Source organism: Bos indicus x Bos taurus, chromosome 28 (genome assembly GCF_003369695.1).
Source record: "Bos indicus x Bos taurus breed Angus x Brahman F1 hybrid chromosome 28, Bos_hybrid_MaternalHap_v2.0, whole genome shotgun sequence".
Lineage (NCBI taxonomy): Eukaryota > Metazoa > Chordata > Mammalia > Artiodactyla > Bovidae > Bos > Bos indicus x Bos taurus.
The window spans coordinates 18,034,509-18,046,886 of record NC_040103.1 but is presented as its reverse complement, the minus strand read 5'-3'; the positions used below and the strand labels follow the sequence as shown (position 1 = coordinate 18,046,886).

The following is a 12,378-nucleotide window of genomic DNA, read 5'->3' as shown; positions in this document are numbered from 1 at the left end:
AGAGTTAAGGATATATTTTAATGGTAAACAATTACATTCTTCTGTCATCTGATACTTTTTTTCCCCTTTCTTTTTTGGAAACATGCTTTCTGAATTTTCAATAGTGCCTTTGTGAAGGCATCTGTTACTCACATAATTGAAAAGATGTTTGTGCAGTGGCATGCTTGAGAATACAGTTATTTAATCTTAATGATAAAGCCCCGAGGACAGAAAATCATAAGTAGAAACCTCTTGTTATTTATCAAAAAGAAAAAGGGCTAAGACACCTAATCTATTCTCAAATTTAAATTCATGCTTGATGAAAACTATCAATAAAACCTGGAATCTGCAAAGTTTCTTAAATACTACAGTGAGGTTCAAAGGGGGTTGGGTGGGGGAGTAGCAAGAAATAAAAAGGAGACAATAAAGGAACTTGACAAAGAAAAAACTGCTGTTTGGCAAGCCTTTTTTGGGTCAAACAAAGAACTTGCTGTAGTTCGTAGCATGACATACACACTTGATTAGTTTGTGCCTGAGGGTGTTTTTACACTCAACAGTGTAAACTCCAACTTCTAATAATTACAACTTGCATTTAGAGGCAAATTTAAGAATTTTTAAATAGAGATTTTTCAAAGGCTGTTGTTTATTCATTTTTTTAAAAACAGAAACCAGTTTTTCTACTCCAGGCCCTGGCTACGGTTTTGTTTTCCTTTTTAAAAGTTTCTTGAAAAATCCAGGCATTGGAAAGTTATCAGAGCATTTTAGGCATGTTGAGTGATACAGAGAGAGGCTCTAATTATGAAATTACCTGACCATCCTTTGGGGAGAAATTCTTTACTGATGAGAAGCTGCTCCAGGCATAAGGGCTTACATCCAGCCAATTCAGGTCCCTTATAAGAACAAGCCTGAGGGGGTATCATTGGAAAAGCAACAGCAATATCTCAACGCTGTGTCTTATAACAATTTGGGGGGATTGCTGGTTACCGATAAAGGGTCTTCTGTGGGTGTGGGGAAAAGGGAGGTGAATGTCTGAGTGGCAGTGTTACAGAAGTGTTACCAACAGAGTGCCCCTAGGCCAGAGCCCCCATCACCAAGACAGTGTTTACAAAGAAGATGCCAAGTCCGAGACTGGCTGACCCTACATGGATGAGGATGGCGCACGCTCTCCCCACTGGACCTCAAGGCAAAAGAGACTGAACAGACGCTGAGAGGATAAACTGTAAGACCTGCCTTTGGTGCATCCAGCTTGGAAATTCAGCCTTAGAACTCTACTGACAGCCCCTGCCAGCACCTCATTCCCTACTTCTTTGTACACATATCCTAGAGGAAACTGTCCTTTTTGTTTGGATTTAATTCATTCAACCCCTAATTCTTGATATGTTCATGATGCTATACTGGGTGCACTGGTAAGTCTCAAGGAAAGTCTCAAGGAAAGCTAATACCACTTGGTCCTTGCCCTCAAATATAGTTTCTTTATTGTTTTTGAGTTCTACAACTGAATTATTTTAAGCAGTATATAGTGATCTACCTTAGATTCTAACCTAATCACTTTAAGATCCAGTTTATAAATTGGTACAGCCACTATGGAGAACAGTATGGAGGTTCCTAAAAAGACTAAAAATAGAGCTACCATATGATCCAGCAATCCCACTCCTGGGCATACACCCAGAAGAAATCATATTTGAAAAGATACATGCACCCCAGTGCTCACTGCAGCACTATTTACAGCAGCTAAGACATGGAAGCGATCTAAATGTCCATCAACTGAGGAATGCATAAAGAAGATGTACATACACACAATGGAATATAAGCCATAAAAAAGGATGAAATAATATTTTTTGCAACAACATGCATAAACCTAGAGATTATCATACATAGACCTAGAGATTATCATACTGAGTTAAGTAAGTCAGAGAACAACAAAAATCTTATGATATTAAATGTGGAACTTATTTTTTTAAATGATGCAAATGTACTTATTTGCAAAGCAGAAACAGACCTATAGGTACCAAAACAACTTATGGTTACCAAAGTGGAAACGTGGTGGGGAGGGATAAATCAAGGGCTTGGGATTAACATATACACACACTATTATATAAAGAATAATCAACAAGAACCTACTGTATAGCACAGGAAACTCAATGTTCTGAGATAACCTATACGAGAAAAAGAATGAATATGTGTATTTTTATAACTGAATCGCTCTGCTGTTTACCTGAAACCAACACAGCACTGCAAATCAACTATCAAGTACAAGTACTTCGCTCAGTCGTGTCCGACTCTTTGAGACCCAGTGGACTGTAGCCCGCCAGGCTCCTCTGTCCATAGGATTCTCCAGGCAAGAATACTGGAGTGGGTTACCCCTTCTCCAGGGGATCTTCCCGACCCAGGAATCGAACCCGGGTCTCCTGCAATGGAGGCAGGTGCTTTAATCTCCGAGCCACCAGGGAAGCCCAAAACTATAAACTATAAATCAACTATACTTCAATACAAAAAAAAATTCAGTTCAAATTCTAGATTCCCCTGAAAGACTTTGTTCATTTCTTTTGGAAATTCTCTTCTTTCTTTGATCTCTATTACTTTGTGACTCAGCTGGTAAAGAATCTGCCTGCAATTCGGGAACACTGGGTTTGAACCCTGGGTTGGGAAGATCCCCTGGAGAAGGGAAAGGCTACCCACTCCAGTATTCTGGCCTGGAGAATTCCATGGACTGTAAAGTCCGTGGGGTCGCAAAGAGTCAGACACGACTGAGCGACTTTCACTGAACTTATTTGTATCTATTACAACTTACTTACATAAGGTTTTTATAGCCTTAAGTATTTAACTCTTTTTCATGTATGTATGGACTAGAAGTTCGATCATATGATAAGTAAGCCAAAGGTCACAGCACCTCCCAGTTCTAATGAGATGCCATACTGAGAGTTCTGAGGCTGAGCCTGGGTTCTTGGGGAGCATCATGTTCCCTTAACAGTCTCTTCCATGAATGTGGTAGCATGGGCACCTCCTCATTGTTTGCACCCCAATCTTGGTAGATGTTCAAAAAAACACCAATTGGCTCTTGAGGGCAGGAGCAAAGGAAAAAGACAGTCAATCAAATGGTAAATCTATCCCACCCAAGAAAAAGAAACTGGCCAATAGGAGAGGGCTTCTTACCAATTTCAAAAGTCACCTTAGGCACTGTTGATAGACTGACACTGCCCTCATCCCAAGAAATACTATATGCAACATCTGGAACAGCTTTGGATCTTCTGAGTGACACGAATGGGAGGCATTTACATGGGAGCAAGCCAAGCTGGTGAAAGCCCATAAACTGTGCTCTGAGGCTTGGATGAATGGAACAGGAAAACGTGACGTCAGAGGAGCTTTGCCAAGCGTATGAAGACCCATCACCAAGAAAATGGAGCATGTGGAATAAGTCAGCCCCAGAAGGTAAGGTAGGGTCGATGGGAAGCCACAGGTGTCTTGCTCAGTTTGAAGGCGAGGGTACAGATGAAGGGTGCCTTCCTTGCCCTCCCACTGAGGGCGTCTGAGCAGAGACTGGATGAGCTCAGTGCCAGCAGTCATTCAGTCCCTGCGGAACAGGGCAGCCTGCAGGCTACATTGCGCCTACAGGTGTGTTTAGTTTACATAAAATATTTTCAGAAATATTAGAGCCAATATTTGTAAGTTAGGTGATTTCACATAAAAATTATCTCCAAGACATGGAAGGTCTGGAAGCACTGAGACTGCATCCTCCCAAGGCAGCGAGTGTCAGCTGATCCCACCAGGCCTCCCTGGCCGGGCTGTGCGTACCCGTTTCCTGCTGCCCAGCCTGGGCTGCCTGTGCTCACCATGCTACCTGCCCCCATCAACACATGAGCTTGTGACCACGGATGTGGAGCGTTGCTGCTCCGGGAACCCTGGATTTCCTATTTCTGACTGACACATTTGTAAAATACCATAGAAAGGAACTGGATCTCCCTTGTAGCTCAGACAGTGAAGAATCTGCCTGCAATGCAGGAGACCTGGGTTCCATCCCTGGGTTGGGAAGATCTCCTGGAAAAGGGAATGGCAACCCACTCCAGTATTCTTGCGTGGAGAATCGCATGGATAGAGGAGCCTGGCGAGCCACAGTCCACAGGGTCGCAAAGCGTTGGACATGACTGAGCGACTAACACTTTAGAAAAGAATTAGCAGGAAACGAAAATTTTAAAAGACATACAACATGCACAGCCTCATTTTTAAAAAAAATTAGACACACACAAAATTATGCTGGTAAATTGCTCTGTAAGTATCTCAATGCTTATTCATTGCTGCCCTGTTCACAGGAGAACCTCACTTGAGTAACACTGTCTAGAGGATTGCTAGAGGCTGCCTCAGATCTGTGCAGCCTGCCTGTGGCCTTCGGAACTGCGTACTGATTAACTTCAAGGGCATCAAAATGAGCAAGAACACCCCACATCTTGTCCTAGACATGAAGAGAACTGTAACTCCCCTTCCCTTGGCTTTTTCCCACAGTATTACTAGCTGAGTTCCTTAGAACCTGATGTATTTTTGGCATTTTACCTTAAAACACATTTCTTAACTCAAAATGTGAACCTCCCACGCCCTGGGTTCCACCTTCTGAGAGAAAAAGGCCAAAGCCGCAGCTCACTGTCACTCGGGCTCTGGCCAAATGCATGGGGCTTGGGTGCAGCTCATAATCCCCCCACCCCTCCAACAAGTAACTGCAAAGGAAGCCAGCAGCATGACAGTCTCACCCAAGGAATGCTTATGGGCAAAGCAAAAGGGTAGAGTTGGAAATTGGGCATTACGTATGCAAGAAGATGAGGCATAATTGTTCATTTCCCCCACAAATACATTTGTTTATGATTTTGATTTTCTAAGTACTCAGAAAAGCACATCATAAAGTACTTCTGTCTTAATGCTCCTTTTAAAATCCCTAGTAACAGCTTCATGTGCTCCATAGAAACAGACCATGTAATTTATTCAGGAAAATTAAAACCAGTAATCTGGTATTCTGTGTAAAGACTTTTCCCCCCGTGCATGTGCTTAAAAAACATTAAAAGAAAAAGAAAACAAATCTGCATGTGAAAACAGCCTTTAAAATGAATTACTACGCCAGAAAATCAAGCTAAGAGAACTCTGTTAAGGTAACTATTTTCCTTTCTTGTTGCCTTACCGATAAAAGAAACTGATTTGGGGCATCTTAAATAAAGAGTTGGACAAGAAAGAAAATGTTCCACCTAGAAGTGTCTTGCACTGGAGGAGGTGGGTATTTTTCTTTGCACTGTAATCTGCAGTAACTTTATCTATAAATCCTGAACAAGAAGTGTCTAGAATAACCACACTTCATAAGCTTTGCTGAGTTGAGATATCTACACGGCAAATCTTTCGATGGGGAAACATTAATGCTTTTTATATTAGTGATCATCTGTAACACGAGCAATTAAGTGCAATACTAATGGACTGTGGCCAGGAACCTGTTACTAATATTAAAAACTGACAGAGATGAATAGGTCTGGAAGCAAAACCAGGCTGACAAAGACATTTTTATGAAGTGCTTGGACCTATTTGATTTAAACCAATCAGAGGCAAGTTTTGGACACGTCAGGCCTTCAGCGACAATGACGCATTCACAGGCATCGTACCATTTCTGCTATGCCTTAAATAAAAACACTGATTCTTTTCAGCAACCTGTACTTTCATTATTACACTCATTAATAAACCAAAAGTGTCCAGCTAATATACAAGCAACATTTACTGAGGACCCAGCTACTTTTTTCTTGTTGAAAAAAGAAAACATTTACTGGCAACATGAACCACACTGCATGAAAAATAAATCGGTGGATAATGCATAGTAATCACTCACTGCTTCTCCATCTTCTAGGAAAGCAAAGTTGGTGGTAGGGAAATAGGAGGAGGAGCTCGTCTCTGTATTAGAGTGAAAATGAGAGCCCAAGTAAACGGGCAGCAGAGCACGAACTCCAATCAGATGTTAAGGGCATCTCCAGGCTAGATGTTTGCTCACAAAATCCTGGCCCTTTACAACTCCTTGAGCTTTCTTGAATACGGTGGCCTTTCCCCAACCTTGTCATTTCTGTCTTAATTGTGTGAGCACAGCCTATAACTAGCAAGAATGAATGAAATCTGCCAGTATCACCCAACACAGTTGTAGCCAAGAGCTTCAGCCTTTTCTTTGACCTAAGCATAAATGGTTCGGGTTCCGGGACAGATCTCAGTATACTCTTCCCTTCTTTGGCAGAAACATCAAAGAGAAGACATGTAGAGCAGCAATTCCCAGACATTTCTCTCCACCACAAAACACAGGAGTATGGATGATTCCTTTGAGAACATAGTTCAAATGAGTGAGAGTGGCATTATGGGAAGCACAGTCTGATTAAAACAAAAAAACACAAACCTACCAAAATTTGCAGATGATTGACTTAAACTATTATAAATGATTAATTATTCATGACATCCCTTATAGTGACCACAACAATGCAAAACTTAGATGGTTGAAAGGAAATGCCCACTATAAAACTCTTTGAGGAGAACATAGGCAGAACACACTTTGACATAAATCACAGCAATATCTTTTCAGATCCACCTCCTAGAGTAATGAAAATAAAAACAAAGATAAACAAACAGGACCTAATTAAACTTAAAAGCTTTTGTACAGCAAAAGAAACCATAAACAAAACAGAAAAGACAACCCACTGAATGGGAGAAAATATTTGCAAATGAAGTGACTGACAAGGGATGAATGTCCAAAATATATAAATAGCTCATGCAGCTCTATATGAAAATAATAACCCAATCAAAAAAAAGTGCAGAAGATCTAAGTAGACATTTCTCCAAAGAAGACATAAAGATGGCCAAAAGGCATATGAAAAGATATGCAACACCACTTATTATTAGAGAAATGCAAATCAAAACTACAGTGAGGTGTACCAGTCAGAATGCCATCATCAAAAAAGTCTACAAACAACAATACTGGAGAGAGTTAGGAGAAAAGGGGCCTCTCCCACGTGTTGGTGGAAATGTAAATTGGTCCAGTCACTGCAGACAATGGTATGGAGGTTCCTTTAAAAACTAAGAATTACCATATGATCTAGTAATCCCACTCCTGGGCATGTATCTGGAGAAAACCATAATTTGAAAAGACACATGCACCCCCAATGTTCACTGCAGCACTGTTACAATAGTCAAGACATGGAAGCTACCTAAATGTCTATCCACAGAGGGATGGATAAAGAAAATGTGGTACATACATACAAGGGAATATTACTCAGCCATAGAAAGACTGAAATAATAGCATTTGCAGCAACATGAATGGACCTAGAGATCACCAAACTCAGTGAATCGGAAAAAGACAAATCACTTATGAATAGAATGTTTTAAAAATTGTATGAATGAACTTACTTACAAAACAGACACATTTCAAAAACAAACTTATGGTTCCAAAGGGAACTGTGGGAGAAGGGATAAATTAGGAGTTTGGGATTAAATTATACATACTACTATATATAAAACAGATAATCAAAAGGACCTACTGTATGGCATAAGGAACTCTACTCAATATTCTGTAGTAACCTATATGGGAAAAGAATCTGAAAAAGAATGGACATACGTGTATGTTTAACTGAATCACTTAGCTGTACCCCAGGAACTAACAACTTTGTAATCAACTATACTCCAATATAAAATAAAAATTAATTACAAGAAAATGCCAGGAACCGGGATGATGACCTTGCTATTCACCCTGCAACAGCTGCTCTAACCTGGGTTTCGGGTTCTGCACAGCGATTTCTAGGTTGGGATGCCGTGTGCCCCCCGACATAGTTGACTGCTGTCTCTCAGCTCCAAACCCACCCTTCTGCACTCTGCCTGGTGATACTGGGATTGGGACGACATAAATTCCAAGTCTCTTTTGTCAGCCATCTTCCTACTGGGGTTCTGCAAATGGCCCTAGCAGGCCAGGCCAAGGGAGGAGGGACTGCCTCCCATTTTGCTTGCCCTTCCTTTCAGTGCCACGCCAGCAGGAACTTAGCAGCGGCTGCTGGTTCCAGCCTCTGCTTCTTCCCACTGTCCCTGAACAGTGTCCTCTGAGATGGTCTGGCGCCAGCCACCTGCATGCACCTCCACAGTGCCCCCTTGAGCTCCTGAAGCACAGCACTCCCTGGGTGCCTCACCTGTGAGGACCTGAAGCCCAGGCTGCTGAGACCACTGTCCCAGCTTCCGGGTGGTGATAACATAAGCTCTTTATTCTCTCAATCCTAGGAAACCTATGGTTAGTGCCTCTGTGTGAGTGGACTGCTTCACACCAACACTTGTTTAGGCAATTCCCTATAGTAAGTTCTCTTTGTTGAATACTTAAGTGTGAATTTTTATTTTCCTCCCTGGATCCTGACTGATACAATGACCAAAGAAAATTCTAGATTTGGAAGAGTAACTGACATAGCTTTTCAAAAACTGTATTCCAGCGGGAGACCAAAACTTTATGAATTTTGCTCCCAAGAATGAGAGAAGAAAAGTCTCTAAAAATCTTTAATAATGCTTTTTAGTTGCTGCAGTTGGAGGTACTTCTATTAGAATTTTCCATTTTGACTGACTGCAGGCATGTGGGATTCTGCTACTCCAGGAAGAGGTAAATCATGAAACAAAGTACACAACCTTCAAAAGAACGTATCTTGGCATTTGAGATTGCAGCTATTTTTATACACACAACTGCTTGAGTAAATTAAACACACGACCATACACATGTACCTGCTGCTATTAAACCCAAGCCTTTTTCTATCCCAAAGCTTATCTGTTATTTGACCATGTGACGCTTTGTGATATATTTGATTACTTTTTCACTCCAATGAGGTGAGCTAGCTCACAGCTGAGATAACACTCCTTTTCTCAAATTTTAATCCCTATCTGGTTCTTTAAGTGTGATGGGTCACATGTTGGGGACATTTGCACGTGAAGCTAAGGGAGGTTCACTAGCATAATAAAAACTGTTTGAAAGTGGAGAGTGTGTCTAACGAAAACGTTTTCATTAAAGCTTTGACTCATAATCCAACAAGAGGACTCTGATACCTCAGCTGCCGCTTACAGAACACTCACCCCAGATGCCAGTGCCTTTTTGTACTAGAACTTCAGTGCTGCACCCGCTGCCAACAGTGAGAGTATGGTCTTTTGTATTAAATACTGAAATACACTCACTTAAAAACAAAAAATCCAATGCAGTATCCTGCAACAATGCTATGAAGAATAGTAATTTGAATTTCCATTATCAATTAAAAAAAACTTTCTGGATTATAACACTGTCAAATAAAGCAGTTTCTTGGGAATACTTTGTGAGGCTTTTTCATAGGGTTCTAAACCCAACTTAATTTACTACGATTATACCTATAAAAACATTGTAAATTTCACCGAATGGCCATATGAAAAGGGACTCTGTAAAGTGCAGTGCAGATAAAAATACAATTGGACTAGAAATATGACTAAGAGTTGGTGTGTGATGTGACATTATCTGAAGATGCATTTGTGTGATCAAAGATGGGTGTTAAGCATGTGGGTTGAAGCTGGGACGGTAACTGATGATGTGAAGAGCAGCCATCAATGTGGACTTGTGTTATACTTTTCAAAGGAGCAAGTGATACGGCCCGTTTGCTCAGCTGTGTCTTGACTTCATCCCATCCATGGCCATTATGAAAAACACACCCAGACACCTCTACTTGGACCTCACAAGCTCTGAATGTGAAACCAAGAAGCTGAGTCTGTCTGGACTTCTGCAGGGATATGCCAGTGATAAGGACGTTGGTATGACCTAAACAAGTATGGACTGAAAACACAGACCAATGATAACACATGATTTATCCTAACTGGTCTTCAATTTTGTGGGGCACACAGTCCTAATGCAAAGGGGAAAATTCCCATGGATACAACCCTCATAGTACGCTAATTTGGCATTATTTCTTCTTTGCATTATTATCATCACCTTTCTGAAAGAAGCTGAAATTATTAGAAAACCAAAATACACAGAGCTTGGCAAGAAAGGATTCCCTGGGTCAAAAGCACAGAAGAAAAACACCAAGATGGGGAAAAAAGACAACAGGTCTTATCTAGGAACAATTTTCTTATTAAAGAAATACTTACTGTTCAATATTAGTACTTTGAACATTAATACATTTCTATGCTAATACAGTCACATGGCAACTCCACAGTAATACCGCAGACCTGTTTGCCAGAAGCTGAAAGTTCTCATAGTGAATGAACCTACGGAGCACACAGAATATACTGAATAATCCATGCTTGTGGTTGGGGGGAGTATCAGTATTGTCAGACAGGGTTATAGGATAAAACCAAACTAGGAGAACATCTAATTCTATTAGCGCCTGTAACCAGAGAAAGCCAGGTCCCCTAAAAACCACACGGCGGTGTGCAAAGTAAAACGCCAGGGATGTTTCCCGTTTCCTCAAAGGTCTTACGCTTGACGCGTTCACTCTGAATTCACACACTGTTCGTGAAGCGCCGACTTCCCACGCACGGGCGTCTTACCTCTCGTAATGCCTGCGGGTGCACGTGGCGGCGCTGGTGCTCCCAGGGTTACCGCCCAACTCATCGTAAATATGCTTCCACTGGCGGCGGGCTGTTATCTGAAAAAGTGGCAATGAGAAATTCAGTCTTGCACCGTAAGAGATTCGCAGTGCCAGGATTCAATACATATGCAACAGTCAGAAGAGAACAACAGTCTGTCCTGGCAACCCAGAAACAGAGAAGTCCAAATGGGTCTGTGGGGAGACTCCTGGGCTTCCGGGAAGATCTCACTTTTAGCACTTCGCTTTACAGTGAAAATGGAATTCCGCTTTGGGCTCTGTATCTTGTCACCCTTACAGCATTTTTATCCAAGATATCTCCCTGGGTATTCATGTAGTTATTTGCCCCCAAGATCCCAAATGCATACTCTGTTCCTTTATGTAATGTGATTAAAGCATCAAAATACAGATTTCAGCTAAAATATGTCTTAGTATATCCATTTAAATGAATCAGAATTAACACTGGTTACTTGAGGGATATGGTAATGGGTGGCTGAGTACACAGGTAAACACAGAATTTCCATAAAACATACTTCTGTATCTTCTGATTTTTGAACTACTGTGATGTGTTACCTAAATTACTATACAAATTAATTAAAATGATCAAGTTGGTTATGAAATTTCTAGTCCTCTCAGGCTGTATTTTTACGCCAGCTGTGCTAACCACCAGAACAAAACCAAAATGTTAAACTGTCTTATGTCACAAGCTGTTTATTTTTCTTCACTCAGGTCAGGAAAATGGGATATTGATGAAACCCTATGAAAATTAACATATTCCAAAGTTAAAATGTAAGGTCCGTATTTCACTCAGTTGGGTGAATAAAAACAAACAGCTTGTAATATACTGAAAGGCATACTATGGTCTTGTTTTTCTTTAATTTTATTTTTATATATAAATTAAGATTTTAACAAAATAACAGATGTACAATCTGGCAAATGATTACTTTGGGGAAACCACGTCATCTACTACATATGAGCAATCCAGTGTTTCCTTGAAACTGCAGAGATAGAGCAAGTTCTGAGATCCTTGTGAACATTTCCAAACAGGGCTCTGAGAAAACTCTTGGTATTGGCATGTGTAGGGAGCTGGGCGTGGCATTTAAACAAGCAGAACAGGAGGCATCTTTCGAAAAACACCGCAGAGCTGACAGCGGAGTTCACTTAGGGCTAGAGGCGTGAAAAAAAAAACTCAGTGTGTAACCAGGGGCTCCATAATTGTGAATGAAGGAGGAAAAGGGTGGCTAAATATTATTGGTTAAGTGGTACCTGTTTCAAGTAAAAAGAACCCCTTCAATTCCATAAGCCCTTAACAGGCCCAAGGAGGACCTCGCGACGATGTGAGTCGTGCATTGTTCACTTTCCCATGAAGCATTCTTTAATCAATTTGTTTCAATAGTTCTCATTAGACCGAACCACCTCTTACATCTACTAGCAGGTATAACTAAAAATCCTCCTGTATTTGTAGCTTGGTTTAGATTATAATAATAAATGTTTTCAAGGCCCTTTAAAAATACTCAAAATACATATTTTGGTAATTATTTTATATTTAATTACAGTCTCCCTCCAACCTTTTACATAATACAGTTAAAGGTTGGTCTGTTCTAGACCTGTGTACAGAAGAAACAGGATACCCTTCTTCCACGTATCTACATTATTCCTAAAGCTCTTAGAAGACGGAGGCCCTTGGAACAAGACTGTGAGTTCCTGCAGTCACTTTAGAAGAAATCATCACTGTATTTTCTATTTGGTAAAGAGTTTTCATATCCATGATATCATTTACTCCTCCCATCAGCCTGTGAGGCAGCCTATAGGAATCTCATTCACAGGCAAA

General features: G+C 40.8%; 1 protein-coding gene across 2 annotated transcripts in view; it reads right to left on the bottom strand.

Moving 5' to 3' along the window:
- Positions 1–12,378, bottom strand: part of ARID5B (AT-rich interaction domain 5B) — a 193,102-nt gene that overhangs the window by 16,563 nt on the left and 164,161 nt on the right. For both annotated transcript variants that reach the window (XM_027530920.1, XM_027530922.1), the window contains one exon: positions 10,510–10,607. In XM_027530920.1, the coding sequence (XP_027386721.1) occupies positions 10,510–10,607 (98 nt within the window). The remainder of the gene's footprint in view (positions 1–10,509; positions 10,608–12,378) is intronic.